We start from the raw sequence: 19,445 nt of genomic DNA on the forward strand, positions 1-19,445 counted from the left end.
ACCCACTCTGGGCAGTGAGCTCATAGGGAAGTGTGTCTGGCAGAAGGGGCATTGAACCAAGTCCTGAAAGGAGTGAGGCAGGTGATTAGGACTGAGGTCATGGAGGGCCTGATTAGATCTATTCTCAGGGTACTGGTGAGCCATGGAAGATTCCGAAGCAGGAGCTGACCAGTTGGACTTGTGTTTCTAAAATATTACTCTGGCCACCAGGTGGAGAAATGCAAGTGGGTGGGGGCCGTGCGGGAGGGCAATGAGGCTGCACGGAGCTGGGAGGCCAATGAGGAGGCTGCTGTAGCAATTCAGGTGCAAGAAGATAGTGACCTGAGCCAAGGGAGGGGCAGAGAAGCAGAAAAAAGTGGGTGGATTCCAGGGATATTTAAGAAGCAGCATGGGCAGGACTTGGTGATCTACTGGTTGGGACAGGTAAGAGGTAGGTTATGATGACTCGCAGGTGTCTGGCTCCAGACTGAGACAGGGACATAAGAGGCCAGGTTTGGGGGAGTGATATGGGGCTCTGTCTTGGACAAGCGGTGGGGTGAGGTGCCAGAGGATAGATACACAAGTGTAGAATGTAATTGAACCAAGAGTTGATGAGCTTGCCAGGGGAGAGGTGGGCTACCACGAAGGTCAAGACGTCCTGCCTCAGCTCGCCAATCCTGCTGCCTGCTCACAGAGCCCTTCCGCAAATGAGAATCCGACTATGACCCCAGCATTCTGTTAAAACCGCTTCCCGTTTCCCCTACCCTCCACGCAGCAGAAGGCTAAACTCCTGAGTCTACCATTCAAGGCCTTCCTCCCTGGCCCTCGGCCCGGGCCCCATCCCTTTGCTGATCTCGCTTCGCCCCTCCTCTAGTACTCACTGCGCCTCATCCCCGCCCCCCACTCCGGGGGCAGGGGGTGCGCTCTTGCCCCTCCCAGGCCGAGATGTTTGGGGGACAAAGGGTTTTATGGAGGAAGCAACCGTACCCTCCAGGTCCAGCTAAGGGGCCCAGGCCGCGGCGTGGAGGGATTTCGGGGGACCCCAGATAGCCTGCCGCGAGTCGATGGGGGCGTGACGAGGCCGGTCCAGCCGCAGGGGGAGGTACCCCTACAGAGCCACCGCCCGCCGCGGCCCCTCCCTTCCAGGAGCCGGGCGGGATTCCTGGGCTCTGATTGGGCGGTGCCGGAGGGGGGCCGCGCGGCCAGGCCAATGAGCGCGCGCCGAGCGCGGCGGCTGGCTGGGGAGCGAGCGCCGCTTGGAGCCCAGGGGCCGGCGGTCTGAGCTCCGTGATCTCGGCCCTGGATAGGCGGGCGGGGCGGGATGCGCGCCGCGGGAGCGAGCCTGGCCGTCCTCAGGGCCGCGGAGAATCTCGCTGGGCACCGAGGTAGGGGTCGGCTGGGAGGGGGCCGGGGAGCGGGAGGGGACGAACGCCTGAACGTCTGCTCGGAGCCTGCAGGCGAGAAGGATGGTCTGCGAGGACAGCCGAGAACTAGTCCATGCGGGGATCCTCCCCCTTCGGTCTGCGGGGCCCAGTCTGTTAGGTGCCTCCCGGAGCCTGCTTCTGTCTGCGCCGGCATCCGGGACCGCATCTATGAGGGCGCCCCGCCGTCTGCGTCCCTCTCCCAGCTCTGGTCTGCGGGACCGCGTCCATACCTGGCGTACTACCCCAGCCCCAGCTCTTGGTGGGAGGCCGTGTCTATGCGGAGTGGGCCCAGACAGGTGAACCCACGTGTGGATCTGCGCGGAGCGCTCCTCCCACACTGCCCACCTCCGAGTCTTCGTGCTGGAGCTGGGGCGGGGGGATGAATGGGACAGATGCGACTCGAGTGGTTTTAGCTGCGCAGTCCTCCCTGGTTGGGGCGGGGGTGGAGGAGGGCGGCGGAGGTGGATGCTGCGGTTTCGGCGGCCCGACAGGCACAGAACTGGTGGCTCGGAGGGTGCACACGTGCACAGGGACCTGTGTGTGGTGTTTGGAGGCGGGTGTGCGTGTGTCACGTGGGCACAGGAGTGTGCCTGTGTACATTACAGGATGGAGTGGTGTGTGCGGGCGGGTCACGCGGATATCGGCGTGTGCCTGCTCCGGGAGTGGGGTGTGCGTGTGTTTGTGTGTGTGTGTGTGTGTGTGTGTGTGTGTATCTTGAGGGTGCAGGGGTGTGTAGAGAAGACTGTGTCCCAGGTCACAGGACTGTGCCTCGGTGGGCTCGTATGGGGCTGTATATCTGTCAAGTGGGCCGGGAAGTGGGAGGAGCACACAGCTTGTGTCCTTGAGGGTGCACCGACTGCCCTCACAGCCCCCACTCCTTCCTTCAGTGCATACAGACTGAGCACCCACCGTGTGCCACACCGTGTCCTAGGCCCACAGACTCTGGGGACTCCTGCCCCTTCCTTGGCCTCTTACCCTCAGTCCCCACAGAAGGCAGAGGGATGATTTTTTAAAACCTCATCCAAATCGAGTCACTCCCCTACTCAAAACCTTCCTCTGGCTTTCGAGGTCTCCTGGTCTCTGTCCAAAAAGACCCCCAAAGCCAAGCCCTGAGCCCCAGCCAGGAAGTGGCTCTCTGTCATGCACAGTGTGAACTTCTATCCTCTCCTCTGAAACCCGTACTCAGCAATCATGAAAGCGCTTAAATGCCACCTCCTCCAGGAAGCCATCCGTGAGGCCAGGCACAGTGAATGACTGGGCCTTGTCATCCAGGTGTAACTCTGCTTGCCATCAGGTACCTCTCACACGTGGATACCCCACTCTGGTGACATCGGCCTCCTTGCTGTTCCTCAGACAGTGCAAGCACCGTCTCACCTCACAGCCTTTGCGGTTGCTGTGCCTAAAATGCCCTCCCCAGATATCCACACAGTTCGCTCCCTCACTTCCTTCAGATTCTGCTCAAATCCTGCATCAGAAAGGCCTTTCCTGATCGCCCTGTATAAATAGCACTCCCCAGTGCCTCACTCTTGATTCCGCTTGACACGATTGTATTTCTTCTCCATAGCATGTACTGTTTGACATACCATCTATTAATTCCTGGCTTTCTTGTTTGTTGCTTCTTGCCCCACTAGAAATTAAACTTCATCAGAGCAGGACTTTGTCTTTTTGGTTCGCTGCTTTATTTCCTGGGAACTAGCACAGTGCCTGGGCATATACAGCAGGTGCTCAATGAGTTTTTCTTGCATGAATGAATGACCCTGGGTTTGCGTCCCAGAAGTCTGTGTCCCTGGCTGCTCCCTAGCCTGTGAGCCCCAGTCTGAGTCTAGGTCTCCTGCTCTTCTGTCCTCCAGATTCCAAGATCCCAGAAGGCCAGGTCTGGAAGAACTGAGACCAAATTTGCATGTTAGGAATATTCCCTCTAGCAACTGGTCTGGAGGATGGGGTGTGGTGGGGTTGGGGTGTGAGCCTGGAGGCGGGTGACCTGTGTGGCGGAAACAGGGGGGAAGGAAAGTGGAGGTCTGCGTCTGGACTTTTTAAGGAGTTGGGCTCAGTGACCTCATCCAGCACAGCAGTGGGGAGATCAGGAAGGAGATGTCTGAACTGCCCTCCAGCAGCAAAGGAGAGGGAGGTGTGTTCTGGCAGAAGGCACAGCTTGGACAAAGTCCTGGCAGCAGAACAGAGTCTGCAGTTTGGGACTTGCAGCCAGAGGGGAGAGTAAGTGTGGGGTTAGGGGGGTTAAGGATGTGCAAAAGGGAAAAGATGGCTGATAAGGAGGGCTCCTGGGTTTCTGGGCTGGGAGAACTGCGGGGGGGGGGGCACTCGTCTCAGCAATGGGGACAGAGGAGGAAGAGCAGACTCAGGGAAATGCTGAGTTGAACTGGAGCCTCTTGGAACCGAGCTGCCAGGGAACACGGAGGGGAGGAGGCGCAGACCTGCTATGGAGGATGCGGGGGCAGAGGGAGGGGGGAGGCCTGGAGACTCTCAGCCAAGGGCGCTCAGGATGTGCTGAGGGCTGCCGGAATCAGGCACAGAGCCCATCTCGGCGCCTGGGGCCTCCCTGGGAATGGGGGGGCGGGGGAGCGTCCTCACAGCAGGCGTCCTCCAGCATGACAGACGCCTGGGCCTCCCTCGAGGGGACTGAGTCATCCTGGGCGGGGGCGGGAGCCACAGAGGCCACCGTTGCCAGGGCCATCCAGACACTTGTCAGGAGCATAAACATGGCTCCTGTGAGGCAGCCCAGTGATGTCAAGGCCACTTTCTGTGTCTGGCCCGGGTGACTGGACCACCTCCTTACAGCTTTCCCTTCTGGCCTGCCCTCTGCCAGCCAGGGCCACAGCTTGTCTTGCCTAGATGATAGCTGGACCCCTGCTCAACCTTGCCTGAGGTTCCCAGCAGCCTTCCAGAACTCAGGGTGAGGCCTGACGAGTACCTGAAGTCATCCCAGGAGAGGCTGTTTGAACCAGTGTGGATGAGAGCAGGATACCCCTGCTCTGTCCTGCGCTGGGCCTCCTCCGAGGGACCCAGGTGATGAGGCACATCCTGAGGGGGAGGCCTGGCCAAGCAGGGTCTGGAGCCAGGGTCTGCATCCCTTGGGAATAGCCAGACACCTGTGGATGAGGGACGTAGCCTGGGAGGAGAAGCCTGAGGGGGTAATGTGCCAGGCCCCCTGGGAGCGGGGGGCAGATATGGGGCTGCGCTTTGCACGTACATCAGGGCTCGCTCTCGGTGGCCGTGCCACAGACTCATCCCAGCTCCACGTCGCTCAGGCACCATCCTCTTCAACGTTCACAGTCTCATCCATTTCCTCCCGTAGCCCTGGGAGGCGGCATGATGGTGGCTCTCTGTGCAGTTCACAGATGATCAAGCTGAGGCCCCGAGGAGCTCAGTGACCCGTCCAGACAGCACAGTCACAGGCTGGGAGGACAGACTCGGGTCGCATTTTTCAGTGAGCGAGGGCCTGAGCCTGGCCATTCTCGGCTGCAGGACCAGGCTGGTCCCTGGGAGGCTCCCCACGCCCATAGGAGTCCTTGCTCTGTCCTGGGCCTGGGTGCCAGCCTGTCTGTCCTTCTATTTGCCCATGTGGCTCCTAGCCACCTGCTGAGTCAGTTTATATGTAGTGTGCACGGAGGCCTCAGCTTAGAGAGGGCCTTGAGAGACCCCCTGGGTGAGCCTCCAGAGAGGGGTGGGTCCTGCCCAAGACACACAGCCCAGCCCAGCAGGCAGCCCCAGGCTGGTAGACTGTTGACCATGTGGGAAGTTCAGACTTGATGCTGTGGGATCACATTGCTATGGCCCCGAGGGGCGCAGGCCCCACCCCCCATTCTGGGGCACACATACGCAAAGACCTAAAGGCACACAATGCACATGAACACACTTATCCACAAGTATAGACCACACCCATAGAGTCTTGTTTCCGTGCAGATGCCCTCCTGTGTGCGTTCCACTGCCCCCGGCCCCACACACACACACACACTGTCATCCCGAGCCTACAGCCCTGCTTACACGTACTCTCTCACGCGGACACACGGCCCTGTCTCCTGGACACGAGGCAGGAACCTGGGGCCTCCCCAGGGCGCCTCCTGCACAGACGTGCTTAGTCACCTGAATTTGATCCAGGCGGGAGGGAGGGCGGAGGGCCTGACGTCAGCCCTCACAGCTGCCTTGTGCCTCCCGCGCATCCATCTGGGCCACCACGTGTCCCAGGCAATCACAACAACGGCAGCACAACTCCGTTTTACGGGGCTTCGTCAGTGGCAGGCCTGGTTCTGAGCCCGGGAAGGGTGTTCACTCCTTTTCACAGCCCCGCGGGCGGGTGATACTGCTGTTAACCTCATTCTGCAGATGGGGAAAACCCAGGCACGGAGTGCAGTCACCTGCCCATGGGCACATGGCCAGGAAGGAGCGTAGCCTGGCAGCCTGGCTTCAGAGCCTGGGTCCTCAACCAGGTAACAGGGCCCCAAACTGGAGCAGGAAGGCTCTGCCCTGACCTGCTGTGTGACCTTGCTGAGCCCTACTTTCCCAATCTGAGAAAAGAGGGAAAGAGAGTTGAAGGAGGATGGCCTGTGGCTGGGGTAACAGCCTCAGGGAAATCCTATGCAAACTTGATGGGCTAGGGCAGCCTGTGGCCTCTGCCTGGGGTGACTCTCAGTCCCCTCGGTCACTGCTGTGGACAAGAGGACAGGAGGTCCGCACACTGCCATTTGTTCCCTGCCATGGGCTTGCCTTAGGCTCCCTGGGGTCTCCTTCCCCCTCTCTGCTGTTCCAGCTGTCTAATGGGGCCAGGACTGTAATGATCACTATGGCAACTACTCGTTCATTCAAAAAATATTTACTGTTTCTCTGTGCCAGGCACTGCTGCTGATGCCAGTAATCTTATGGAGACGAGGCAGACAAGAGCCCTAACCTGTGGAGTTTATATTCTGGTGGGAGAAAAAGGGCCTACAGAGTGAGGGGGAGGGGCGGCAGGGTGAGCCACCTACAGGGTGGGCCAGGCTTGTAGGGCTCCCTTTAGCCTTGGCTTCTTCCTTCCTGCAACCATCTGGTTCCCAAAGCCTCCCTGATGCTCTAATTCCATTCCACCTCCTCCAAGGAGGCCTCCATGATGCTCCAGCCCTACTCCCTTCCTCACCTACTTCAGAGAGTCCTCCCCGATGTTCTACTCCTACTTGCCACTCTCACCTTCTCCAGGGAGGCCTCCCTGATGCTCTAGCCTCACCAACCCCCACTCCCCTCACTCCTTTAGGTCCAGCGTCCATGTCTTTTCCTGTTGCCAGTCTAAATTCCCTTCTCCCTTCCTTTCTGCATGCCAACATCAGCTCCACCAGGCTTCTACTCATACAATACACTGTGTGCCAGGCACAGGGGGTCTGGACCACACCCTTACCCACAATCCATCTCCAAGTTTTGCTGTGGCCTTAGGAATCTGGGAAGGTCCTGCATCTGTGGTACAGATGGGGAGACTGAGGCTCAGAGTCAGGAAGGAGCTGCCTAGGGCCCACAGCAGGTTGGCCGGCAGGACTGGAACCCAGCCCAGGCTCCTCTGTGGCCAGTGGACTCCAGTGAACCCCGCCTCCTTGACATCTGTCAAAGCAAGGTGATGGGGGAATAAGGAGTGTAACGGAGACCACGTTCTCAAAATTGTTGTGTGGTGACGGCACAAGTTACCGCCAAACAGGAAGGGCAGAGGGTCAGGAGTCCATTTACTTCCTTTTCCTGAGAAGATGCTGAGTCTGGTCCAGGAAAGGGGAGGGGCATCGAGTGGGGTGGGGCCAGTGCTCAGCCTGGGGCAGAAATGGAGTCCCAGCCTGAGTATCAGGGTTCAGCCCTGGGTCAGGGTTCAGCCCAGAGCTGTAGTTGAGTGTGAGGTCTGGGGCTGGAGGTTGGAGGTTGGTTCGGGCTTCAAGCTGGAGTTAGTCCTTGGCCTGGAGGCTCAGACTGCAATAGGGCCAGTGTGGATATAAGGCCAGGCCAGGGGGAGCATCTCAGCCTGAACAGATGTGGGGAACATTTTAGCCACATGAATAAACTGGAAGGAAAAACCAGGAGAAATAAGTGCAGTGAAGTCTCTCTTCACAGTCACCAAAGTAGCAGCCTCCTCCTCTAATGGACCCTGTCCTGGGTTGCCGGCTCTGCTAGGGCAGGGAAGAGAGGAATGGGAGACTTGCCCTGTAGCCCTGGAGGGTCTCTTGGAGGAAGTGAGATGGGTGGGAGAGGCTGGAGACCCAGAGAAGTCCTCCTGGAGGAAGTGAGATGGGTGGGAGAGGCTGGAGACCCAGGGAAGTCTTCCTGGAGGCAGTGAGGGGTGGAGGGGGGCCTGGATCAGCTTCCAGGCGGCCACAGCAGCAGCATTGGAATGCTCTGTTGTCAGGGGGTGGGGCTGTGAGTCACTGCGCTGTCTGCTGGATGGGGGCCTGAGCTGACCTGGGGCTCTGTTTCTCCCAGTACTGCTGGGCCTCCAGTGTTCTGCCCATGTCTGTCTGTCCTGACTCCAGAGTATCAGATTCTCCCTGCTTCCCTGTGAAGCCAGGAAGGCTGATGTGACTGTGCCTGTTTCACAGATGCGGACACTGAGGTCCAGAGGGCTGGTGTGCAGCAGAGCCAGATGAGTTCCTGGAATTCCTTTAGTTAGTAGGGAGACTTGAGTTTGGATGCTGGCAACCCAGGCAGAGGGAACAGGCCAGGTAAAGACACGGAGGTGGGACTCACAGTTTGTGGCTACGATGGGAGAAGGGCCTGGAAATCTGACCTCCTTGCTCTGTGGCCGGGATTGAAGGCTTCTCTGCCCTCTTTTCTCAGGTTCCCAATAAGGCTGCACAGGGGAACCCGCTGACGGTGGCAATGGAGGGGGGCCCGGCGGTCTGCTGCCAGGACCCTCGGGCAGAGTTGGTGGAGCGAGTGGCAGCCATGGATGTGGCCCACTTGGAGGAGACGGATGGCAGCCCAGAGCCCACCAGGAACTGTGTGGACCCTTCACCACGGGCCAGAGCTGCCTCCGTGATCCCCGGCGGTACTTCAAGATGCCCCGCTGCCCGGCCCAGCCTCTCGGCTAGGAAGTTCTCCCTGCAGGAGCGGCCAGCGGGGAGCTGCCTGGAGGCCCAGGCTGCACCTTACGCCACAGGGCCTGCCAGCCACATCTCCCCACGGGCATGGCGCAGGCCCACCATCGAGTCCCACCATGTGGCCATCTCGGACGCAGAGGTTGGTGGGGCAGAGCTAGGGGGTGCCCACGAGCTTTTCAGTAGTCCTCAGTGAAGACCCTTTGCTGTTCCTATCCCTGCCACACAGCTGTCTAGCCTTTGGTTTGCATACCCCCAGAGCTGAGGAGCTCACTACCTCACTACATGGTCTCTTCCCACCCAGGGGAGCTTCATCTGAGCCAGTTGCTGCCTCCTGTAAGTCTCACCATTCCCACCCCCAGTCCAGGCCTAGGAAATAGGTCCCTCCCTTATTCCCCCAAGAAGTCCTCTTAGAGATTTGAAGATAGACAGTGCGTCCTCCTGTCCCCCAAGTCTTCCCCAGCTTGAACCTTCCACCTCTAATCCTGCCTCTTAGAGTCTGCTCTGACTCAGGAGCTGCCAGCAGGCTTCCAGCCTCTGGGCTCCGTCCTTGCCACTTAGATCTGAAAGGGAACCCAAGTACTGAGCAATCTCCAGGCTTCAGAAGCTGAGCGTTTCACGCCTGAGCCAGGGCTCTGGTCTCCTGTCCCCAAGGCTCTCCTCATCTTTCTTGTCCATGCAGTCTCCTCATTCAGCTGCTTCTGGAAATACTTGCTCATGGGTTTCTCCCATCAGGGTCTCCCAGCCCCCAGCATCCAGGTAGGAATCAGTGCATTTTTCCACCACTTCCTAGGGAGCAAAGCATAGGCATGCTTCACCATTCATGTTTTCAAACATTCTCCAAGTCTTGTCACTTTCGGCTTCACTTTTGGCATTGGCACTATCTCACTTGCCTATGTAAACTTGAAAGGTGGGTGAGACCCAGGGTCTGGGAGCAAGGGGCCTGGGGCCAGGATGGGGCCCTGGACGTGCTCCTGGAGTGGGAGCAGTGCTGCTTCTGGATCAAGCTTTACCTGATATCCTCTCTCTTTCCCCCACCAGGACTGTGTGCAGCTGAACCAGTACAAGCTGCAGAGTGAGATTGGCAAGGTAGGCCTGGGGGCAGGCCAGGAGCAGTGGGAACTTGTCTGGGGGATTTGCAGAGGCAGCCTGTCCAGATCCTCTGCTTGGCAAAATCCCCTCTCCTCCTCTGGGAATGTGAGGCTGGGCCAAGAAGGTCCTAGCCTGGAAGTGAGGAAAGTTTTGTCCTCTATAGGAAACACCTGGCGTGGGGGGTGGGCGATGACTCCTGATTCCTGACTCCCCAGAGGTTTTTTTTTTAATATAAATTTATTTATTTATTTGTTTTTGGCTGTGTTGGGTCTTCGTTGCTGTGCGCGGGCTTTCTCTAGTTGCGGTGAGCGGGGGCTACTCTTCGTCGTGGTGCGCGGGCTTCTCATTGCGGTGGTTTCTCTTAATGTGGAACACGGGCTCTAGAGCACAGGCTCAGTAGTTGTGGCGCACGGGCTTAGTTGCTCCATGGCACGTGGGATCTTCCCAGACCAGGGCTCGAACCTGTGTCCCCTGCATTGGCAGGGGGATTCTTAACCACTGCGCCACCAGGGAAGTCCCCTCCCCAGAGTTTTTGATGGAAGGGACTGGGGAAGGCATAGAGCTGTGTTGAGCCCAGCAGGGGCAGTGACCAGGGCATAGGAGCCCTCTCCCTGCCCGCCTGAAATTTATGCCCACTGGTGGCAGGGGTGGAGATGGGAAGCGGGGGGAGGGGGCTGGAGCTGTTCAGGCTCCCCTTCTCCTGGGCTAGTCCTGGGGGAGGCTGTCCTGTCCAGTGGGGGCTGACCTGTGCCTATCTGCAGGGTGCCTACGGCGTGGTGAGGCTGGCCTACAACGAAAGTGAAGACAGGCACTATGTGAGTCTGGGGATAGACTCACTATGTGAGTCTAGGGCCCCTCCAAGCTGGGCCCTAGGAGGCTGGGAGGGTGGGCAGAGGCTATGCTAAGACAGAGGACAAGGCTGCCTGTGAACAGAGTGAGCTCCCTCTAGTTGCTGCATGCAGGCTCTTTAGTTGTGGCGCGTGGGCTTCATTGCCCCGCGGCATGTGGAATCTTAGTTCTCTGACCAGGGATCGAACCCACGTCCCCTGCATCGGAAGGCAGATTCTTAACCACTGGACCACCAGGGAATTCTCGGGAATGAGCTTCTTGACCCTGGGGATATGCAAGCAGAGGCTGGATGCCTCTAAGGGGAGAGCTCTAGAAAGGCTTGTTGGGAGGAAGAGGGGTGAGGCCTAGGTTCAGATATGGCTCCCTCCTAACCCAGCATAACTGCAGCCAGTCCATATCCTCAGTGCCAGTGACAGATGCTCATGTGCCTTTCTGGACCTCAGTCCATATGTAACCAGCCTGTTCTAACCCCTGGTGGCTTCACACAAGTGACATGTCTGCCCCTCCCTCCTCAGGCAATGAAAGTTCTTTCCAAGAAGAAGTTACTGAAGCAGTATGGCTTTCCACGTACGTATCTGTCTGGTCCTGGGCTTGGGAGCTCCTGGCCTGGGGGTAGAGGAGGAGGAGACCTCGGAGGCTAGTTTTGGTTAGGACTGGGGGTAGACAGGGAGAAAATGAGCAAAGGCCTGGTGGTGGGACTGTGCTTGGGGGTTTGAGGCCAAGGCCATGGTCTTGCAAGATTCTTGCTTGAGGCTGGTCGCAGGGCCATGGTGAGGCCCAGCCTTCTGCGACTGGCTGGACTCCCCTTCCTGGTCACAGGTCGCCCTCCCCCTAGAGGGTCCCAGGCTGCCCAGGCAGGACCAGCCAAGCAGCTGCTGCCCCTGGAGCGGGTGTACCAGGAGATCGCCATCCTGAAGAAGCTGGACCACGTGAATGTGGTCAAGCTGATCGAGGTAGGTGGTGAGCCAGTGAGGCATGTGGAGTAGCCTCTGGTGCAGGGGGCACTTGGCACGGACCCAGCGATCCCGCTGAGGGACGTATGCCAAGGGCAGGGCCAGAATTGGGGTGGGGACTGCCGGGAGGCTTCTGGGGTCAGCTCAGGCTGGTCTGGGATGTTCTCAAGTTATCATGGAGGGCGGACGAGCTGCCCCAGAGGCAAGAAGTGAGCCCCCATCATGGCAGGAGGGGAAGAGGGGCTGGGTGCCCTGTGGTGAACCCAGGTCGGGGCCAGTGATTCCTGAGGCCTCATCTGCCTGGTGCCTGCAGAGTTCCTGCTGCATCGTCCAGGGTGGCTGTGGAGCACACTAGGGGTCCTAGGGCTGGTGAGGACGAGACAGCCTGGGATGCCCACCCCATAACTCCCCAAGACTCACCCTCATGTGTGCTCCCTCTCACCAGGTCCTGGATGACCCAGCTGAGGACAATCTCTATTTGGGTGAGTGACCCAGCTCATCCCCAAAGCAGCTTACCCCGGTGGGTCTGAGTGCTCCCCGGAGACACACCTGACGTTTAGATGGGCTGTGTGCAACGCACTGACCTCCTGGGGGCAGGGAGGAAACACATGTTCTCAAGGCCCAGATTCTCTTGCCCAGCCCTGCTGAGCCAGGCTCAGAATATCCAGTTAGATTCAACAACTATTCCCAAGCCCCCACTCCACTGATCGGAGAGATGGTAGATCAGATAGATACAGGAAGTAGGCTATGTGATGTGGATTCCCAGACCCTATCTGATAACTCTGTGCCTCAGTTTCCTCACCTGTAAAATGGGGATAATAATGGTATCTACCTCCTACTGTTGATGTGAGAAGAAAATGAGTTATTATGTACAAGACACATTAGCTATTATCAGTAATAGTATGCTGTTGTTATTACTTAAGTGCCCGATTCAGGGCTGGGCTTAGCAGCTCTCAGGGAATGGCCAGAAGGAACACTGGCTTAGGAATCAGAGGCCAAGTCTTTAGCCTCCACTCCCTCTCCTACCTGCCTATCTGCTATGACCTGTAGGAAAATTCCTGCCCCTTCTCTGAGGTTCCATTTCCCCCCTATAAAAGGGGTCCATGTGGATGGTCCTCACTCGGCACCTGGGAATCTAGTGAGGCAGGTCCGTAGTCGACCCACGCTCATTTACTTCCTCTGATACCCTGGGACCCCTGTCCTATCCCTCCCTCAAGTACGCCTGGATGCCTGCCCCCTCTCCCACCCTCCAGAACAGGGAGGAACCTTGGCATCGGCTGTTTTTTTCAGCCTGGCTGCACCTTACCTACTCTTCTTTTCTTCTCTTTTCTTTCAGTGTTTGACCTCCTGAGAAAGGGGTGAGTTCCCCATCCCGATCAGGCAGGTCAAGTCTTCCTTTCCTTCCCTGTATCCCTAGTCCTGGGGTCAGCTACTCTAGCAAAAAAAAGAGGTCCAGCCTCTGTCCTTAGGGAGCTGTGGTCTGGGTTGGGGAGTGGGGGCAGAACGAGAGACCAAGAGGATGATTCTTTGAAGGCCGGTGGGGTCAGTGAGACTGGAATAGCCAGGGAGGCCTCAGGAAGAGGGGGTGGGTTTTGAGCCAGGACTTGAAGAACTGGAAAGAAGATTTTGATGGAGAAGAGAGAGAAGAAAGGAATATTTCTCCAGCAAAAGTATAGAGATGGAACTCAACTCTCATCTGTATTCAAATCACAAAGAGTTCTTTCAGCTTTACAAGTTTGTGAGTTGGGTGGCTGGGATGCCATTCACTCCCATTTACAAGAAGGGAAGCTGAGGTTCAGAGAGGGTAAGTGGCTTGCCCAAAGTCACACAGCAAGTCACTGATGAAATCTAGGGTTGTAACTCATGTTTGCCTTGTCTGACCTTCTCAGGGTATGTGAAGAACGGCAGACATGCAGTAAAGGGCACGGGGCTGGGTGGACTGGGGGCCCTCACTGCCAAGGCCTGAATACAGGCTGTGACTTGTCTCTCTGCCTGGGAGGCTACCTAAAGACCAGTTTGGGGAAGGGGCAGGGAGTGATGTCCTTTTAAGACTCAGGGGCTTTCAGCATTTTTGACCTCCATTCAAAGTAAGAAACACAAGTTTTACATTGCCATCCATATCTGTAATTGAAACCAAAGTTTTATAAAACAATGTATTACATGTGATATACTCTGATATATTCTACTTCATTAGGAAAAAAAAAAAAAAAAAGCAGTAGGCATCCACTAAATTGATTTCATGACCTTCTTGGTCCTGGACCTACAGTTTGAAAACACTGCCCTAAATGGCATCTTCACAACTGTTTGATTATAGATAATTAAGTACTTAGAAGAAGGAATACCAAGCCAATCAGAAATTAAGATAAAGCTAATTTGAAATTGTAGTGATTGAAAAGGGATATTTGCGTCTATGCGTGTTTTCAAATTTTCATTATATGGGAGAAGAAGCTACTATCTGGGGTTTTAGGGACACGTTCGAGCATAGAGGGCTCCCAAAAGGTCCTGAGGGGTCTGTACGGCCCAGTCCCTGTTCGCCTCCACCTGACATCTGCCTTTACTCATCCTGATTCCGGCGAAACATCCCTCCTCCCCGCCCTCCCCATAGGCCGGTCATGGAAGTGCCCTGCGACAAGCCCTTCCCCGAGGAGCAAGCTCGTCTCTACCTGAGGGACATCATCCTGGGTCTTGAGTACTGTGAGTAAGGGGCTGCCTGCCCCTCTGAGGCTGGAGACCCGGGGGGAGTGGAGAGGACACAAGAGGAGACGGAGCCCAGGCTGAGCAGACTCTGAGCAGTTCCTGTCAGTCAGTGCTGATCTACCAATCATCTTTAGTTGGGGGTGGGGAAATGGGCCTGTGGGCGGGGCCGAAACTTCCTGAACAGGTAGGGTGGCGGCAGACTTCACTGGGCATGCGCCAGGTCCTTCTCGGCGCCTGGTCGTCACCGCGTCGGCCAGCGCCTCGGACGTTCAGCGTGTATCTCACCTCCGCTGAATTCTTAGCCAAGCTTAGCCTCTCCACTGGGCCTCAAGAGCTGTGGGAAGGAATTTATGTCCAGCGGCTCGAGGAGGAGTCTGTCCTGGTATGGGGCCAGTGGGTGGTAGCAGAGTCCGTTTACTGTGAGGGGCCCTAAGGTGATGAGAGCTCAGAAGGGAGAATGTTCGTTTAGCCTCTATCTGTGGAATTCATTTATTCATTCATTTATCCATTTACGAGTACCTACTAAGTGCCAGCTGGGGGCGTGTAGATGCCAACTACCCAGAAGTGATCTCAAGGATCTCGCAGCCTAGTGGGAGGGACGGGAACCTAAGCAGTGCCTGCCAAGGCTGGGGAGGCACAGGGGCTGTCAGAGCACTAAGGGACCAGGGGTGGCTTCCTGGAGGAGGCCACTTATGAGTAGGGTCCTGAAAGATGAGTAGGAGTTCGTTGGCTAGTTTGAGGCATGGTGGGAGGGAGTACACCAGGCGGAGAGAACTGCATGACAGCGGCACGGAGGGGAGTACTATTTGAGACTGGGAAGAAGTTCAATTTGGTTAAGTCCAACCTGGGAGCCAGGGATAGGGAAAGACGATGCTGTAAACACTGTCCAGGCTGCACCTCGAGGGCTGGGAATGCCTCCATAGAGGACTTTCATGACTTTATCCTGTCAGCCTTGTGAGCCCCTGAGGGCTTTGAGCAGGGGAGGGGAGTGACAGGATTTGTGTCTTGGAAAGCTCTGTCTGGCAGCGTATGGTGGCTGGATGGAGGACAAGAGGCCACCAGCTGGTCAGGGAGGAGGCTGGTTCTACAGCCCAACTGACAGATGGTGAGGCCTGGATTAGGGCAGCGGCAGCGGGGAGCAAATGTGAACGAGGTGAGGTGGGCAGCAGTGGGTGACTAACTGGTCATGGGGAGAAGAGGGCCCGCAGGCACCTAGGGTTCTGGCCTGGTTTGGGGAGTGGGGCACAGGCCATCCCTCTGCAATCTCAGCTTGGTTTATCAGAAGCATATTCTCTCCCTAGGGGAACAGTGAGGACCAGCTGAGGTTTGACCTGCAGTGAATGTCTTTATCTCATCTGAGGCACTCCAGTGCCTTCATTTTAATGATGTCTTTGAACCTATGGGGAAACTGAGGCACAGAGAGGGAAGGGCTTTGCAGAAAGTCCCTAACAAGGGCCTAGAGGTGTGAGAAGGGGGGCACTTCACCCTGGTGTGGTCGGCAGCAGACACAACCCCGTACCAGCTTGGCTTCCACCCACTTCTTGTCCCGGGCCTGTTGTCTCCCATCCTCTCTCCTTGCAAAAAAAAAAAACAAAAAACAGAAAAAACAAGCTAATCCCATCTGGCTCTTGGGGGGTAAAGCCTCATCAGGACCCAACTAACCATGATGAAGGGCTTTCTGGAGTGAACTGGTCAGCAGCAGGGACTGGACAGGCAGACAAATGGTGGCACCCGGTGCTGAAGACCCGCTTTGTGATTCTGGCCCCCAGAAGGGAGAGCTGAGGCTGCCCGGGGAAGGCCCTGTGGTCGGGGAGGCTCAGGCCTGATTCTTACAGACGGGGCAAGTGCAGCCATGCAGGTAGGAGAAGCAGTCGCATCTGGAATACATCTCAGAGGTCCAGTCCATAGAACTTGCTGATGCATTGGATGTGGGGTCTGAAGGAGAGAGGAGTTGAGGCTTTTGGCCTGAGCAGCTGATAATATGGCCATTAACTAAATGGGAAAGACTAGAAGAGGAGCAGAGCTTTTCTGTTCTGTTTGTTTGGTGATGGTGTATGTGCATGTGTTTAGGCGGGGCGGGGGTTGCAGACAAGAGAAATCAAGTTCTCAATTAAATATGTGATTGACAAATACTGAGGTGTATGTTGAGATGTCTGTGGGATATCCATGTGGATAAAGAGCTGGGAGTTCAAGGGCGATGCCAGGGTTTGTGATAAGAATCTGAGCCCACTTTCCATGGTCCAGTACACAGCCTCCTGAGCGTCTGTGTTCTGACGGGTGTGTGTCACATGCTTTGTGTGTACCTGGCACATAGGAGGCAGTCGCTATAGGGCCATGGGTCCTGTTGTTATTCTTATTAATATATGATGTTCACTCCCTCTGCCCCCAGCCTTCCTCTCCTTCTCCTTCCCCCTCTCCTTCCCTCCTTCCCATTCCATTCCCTCCTCTCCAACACCCTGGCGTCTGTTGGTCCAGGGGAACGTATTTGTTGAGCAGGGAGCCCATAAGTGGATGGCTGTGGGATGAGGTCAGTGCGTTTTCTCTGCTGGGACATTGCTGGTCATCTCAGCCTGAGCTGCCCGTCTCTTCCCGGCAGTGCTGGACCCAGGAAGCAGGGTGGGCGCCCAGCCTACTAGAGAGGGCCGACCCTTACCCCGGCCACGTTTATCCCGGCAGTCCCAAGGCCTGGGGTGCCCTCCCTCTCCAAAACCTCATCAGCCCAGAGTCCCTAGGGCTGAGGTGATACCTCTTCAGGATACCCCACAATCCCACCCTCAGTCCGAGGAACAGGGACAGCTGTGACAGGCTGGGTGCGGGGGATGGAACTGGGGAAAGATTTTGATGGGCTTCAAGCCTGTAGACAACACTCACATGGGAGGGCCAGGGATGGCCTACGGAGGACCCCTTCCCCCAGTTTCCTCTGCCGTCCACCCTCAGTGGCAGATGCCTTGATTGCCATGGAGAGAGCACTGGTCTTGGGGTCCAAAGATTCCTAAGAGTCCAGTCCCGGCTCTGTTACTAACAGCCTAGGTTAGTGTCTTCACTGCATAGCTGAGCAGGGGGCCCTAGATCCTCAAGAGATGAATGTGTGCAGGGGACAGGAAGTCCCCGCTCCTTCTCTCCTGGAGTTTGAGGCAGCCTCCATGGCCAGGCAAGAGCAGGTGGGGGGTCTGGGCGGCAGGGCCCCAGCCCAGCGCTCGAGCTGCCTCTCTCTGCAGTGCACTACCAGAAGATCATCCACAGGGACATCAAGCCATCCAACCTGCTCCTGGGGGACGACGGGCACGTGAAGATCGCCGACTTTGGCGTCAGCAACCAGTTTGAGGGGAACGACGCTCGGCTGTCCAGCACGGCCGGGACCCCAGCGTTCATGGCCCCCGAGGCCATTTCCGAGTCCGGCCAGAGCTTCAGTGGGAAGGTGGCTCCCAGGACCCGGGCTGGGTTGGGGTTCAGGTGGAGGGGTGGGGGTACGTGCCACGGGGTCCCATTTCCAACCTGAGGGTGCCAGGGTCCTCATGTCTCAGGAGGGACCGAACATGGTCCCCTCCGTCATGTTTGCCTCCTTCTGGAGTCCGACAAACTCGCCGAACTTGGGCCTCCTCTCGTCCTCCAGCAAAACGGCCCCAAGTCTTCCCTGCAGATACTTCCCGCCAGCTGCTCTGTGCTGAGTTCTGGGCTGGGCTGTGGAACACACGGAGCCTGGATGGCCCAGCTCCCTGCCCTTCTGGTCATGGTGCAAGGGCAGGAGAGCTCGTGTCTAGGGGGACATCAGAGCTTCCCCTGACTTCTTGGATATGCCAGCCTTTGAACTAGGCCTTGAAGAATGGGGAGAATTTGAGCCCAGAGAACATACAAGGGAACTGAGGGGCACAGCGGGGCTTGGACAGAGTTTAAAGGGTCTGGAAGTCCTAAGGGTCTGGGCTTTGTCCTAAGTGACAGAGGCAGTGGCAAAGGTTTCTGAGCAGGGACTGTGGTTCTGTGTGTCCCCCGGCACATCCTGCTCTACCCTGTGAAGTACTGGCTGCCCCACTGTGGTTCTGCCGTGGAGGAAATGGTCGAGAGGCACTTGGACACGTGTGTGAGTGTGGAGCTCGGGAGACGGCTGTAGACAGAGATTTTTTTTTTTTAACTTTTAATTTTGATATAATTCCAAATTTACAGAAAAATTGCAAGAATAATACAAAAAACTCCCCTATATCTTTTATTCAGATTCACCAATTATTGACATTTTGTCCCATTTACCTTTTCACTGTCTCTCCGTATATTTATAGAAGTTGGAGACATTATGCCCCTTTATCACTAAATACTTCTGGAGGTATTTTCTGAGAACAAGGACATTCTCTTACATAACCTCAGTACAGTTATCAAAGTTAGGACATTTATCATCGATAAAAGACTGTTATCTAATCGACCTTGTTCAGATTTCATCGGTTGTCCCCATACTGTCGTTTAATGCCTTTTCTTTTTCTGGTCTGGGATCTGATTCAGGGTCAGTCACTGCATTCACTTGTCACATCTCTTTGGGGTCCTTTAATCTGGAAAAGTGGCTTGACCTTGACATTTTTGAAGAGAACAGGCCTGTTATTTTGTAGAATGATGTCAGTTTGCATTTGTCTGGTGTTCCCTGATCGGATTCAGATGAGGCATCCGTGGCAGGAATACGTAGGCAGAGATTTGAGAATCATTCACCTAAGAGAGAAAGTGGATACCAGGAGAGGAGGTGGGGTTCCAGAGGAGGACCTTGTAGAGAGAGGGCACATTCAAGGGTGCAGGGAAGCCCCAAGGGGCTGTGGAGGTAGCTGAGGGCCAGGGGCTGTTCTGGTGTCAGAAAGAAGGTGGATGGTGGCTTTTCCAGTGTATCATCAGGAAGAGGGATGACTTCTCGAAGCCAGAGCTGGTTTAGCGAGTACAAGTTCAACATATACTGTCGTTTCTGGGGTGCGTCTGTGTCGTGCGTACAGCAAATGCGACCCTGTAGATGAAGGGGGTTTTGTACCTGTTGAGTTGGAAACATGTCTGGTTTGGGCCCATTCCAAGGAGACTTGGAAACCCTTGACAGCAAGGGCCCTGGTCTGGCTGTCCCTGTGTCCGCAGTGCTCAGCACAGGGTCCAGCATGGAACAGGGGCCTGGGAGTGTTTGTTGAGTGAATACATGACTGAGGAAGGAGGTTCCCCACTTGCCCTCTCCCATGGCCCACTGAAGCTGGGTGACCAAGGGGTGTCAGTTCCTTTTGGGGGACTGATATGAGCTGTTTCTTTCTAGGCCTTGGACGTGTGGGCCACAGGGATCACGCTGTACTGCTTTGTCTACGGGAAGGTGAGTGCTGGGTGGGCTGGCAGAGGTGGGGCAGCCCTGGCACCATGGGCTGGGCACCATGGGTCAGGATGCATGACAG

At 56.4% G+C, this 19,445-nt stretch overlaps 1 protein-coding gene across 4 annotated transcripts in view; it reads left to right on the plus strand.

Moving 5' to 3' along the window:
• The first annotated feature begins 289 nt into the window (after positions 1 to 289).
• CAMKK1 (calcium/calmodulin dependent protein kinase kinase 1) overlaps positions 290 to 19,445 on the plus strand; it is a 28,119-nt gene continuing 8,963 nt past the window's right edge. For 2 of the 4 annotated variants that reach the window (XR_004523939.2, XR_012328589.1), the window contains exons 1-10: positions 8,199 to 8,600; positions 9,500 to 9,547; positions 10,312 to 10,365; positions 10,915 to 10,966; positions 11,219 to 11,352; positions 11,798 to 11,834; positions 12,689 to 12,710; positions 13,958 to 14,046; positions 17,268 to 17,467; positions 19,313 to 19,366. Coding sequence is in view for 2 of the 4 variants with exons in the window: in XM_033847980.2 (XP_033703871.1) it covers positions 8,051 to 8,083; positions 8,199 to 8,600; positions 9,500 to 9,547; positions 10,312 to 10,365; positions 10,915 to 10,966; positions 11,219 to 11,352; positions 11,798 to 11,834; positions 12,689 to 12,710; positions 13,958 to 14,046; positions 17,268 to 17,467; positions 19,313 to 19,366 (1,125 nt within the window). In the remaining 2 variants the exon portion in view is untranslated. Of the gene's footprint in view, positions 1,365 to 7,960; positions 8,084 to 8,198; positions 8,601 to 9,499; positions 9,548 to 10,311; positions 10,366 to 10,914; positions 10,967 to 11,218; positions 11,353 to 11,797; positions 11,835 to 12,688; positions 12,711 to 13,957; positions 14,047 to 17,267; positions 17,468 to 19,312; positions 19,367 to 19,445 lie in introns of those variants that run through there. The other 2 variants (XM_033847980.2, XM_033847981.2) reach the window with 2 other exon arrangements.

The sequence above is a fragment of the Tursiops truncatus genome, chromosome 20, assembly GCF_011762595.2.
Source record: "Tursiops truncatus isolate mTurTru1 chromosome 20, mTurTru1.mat.Y, whole genome shotgun sequence".
Taxonomy (NCBI): Eukaryota; Metazoa; Chordata; class Mammalia; order Artiodactyla; family Delphinidae; genus Tursiops; species Tursiops truncatus.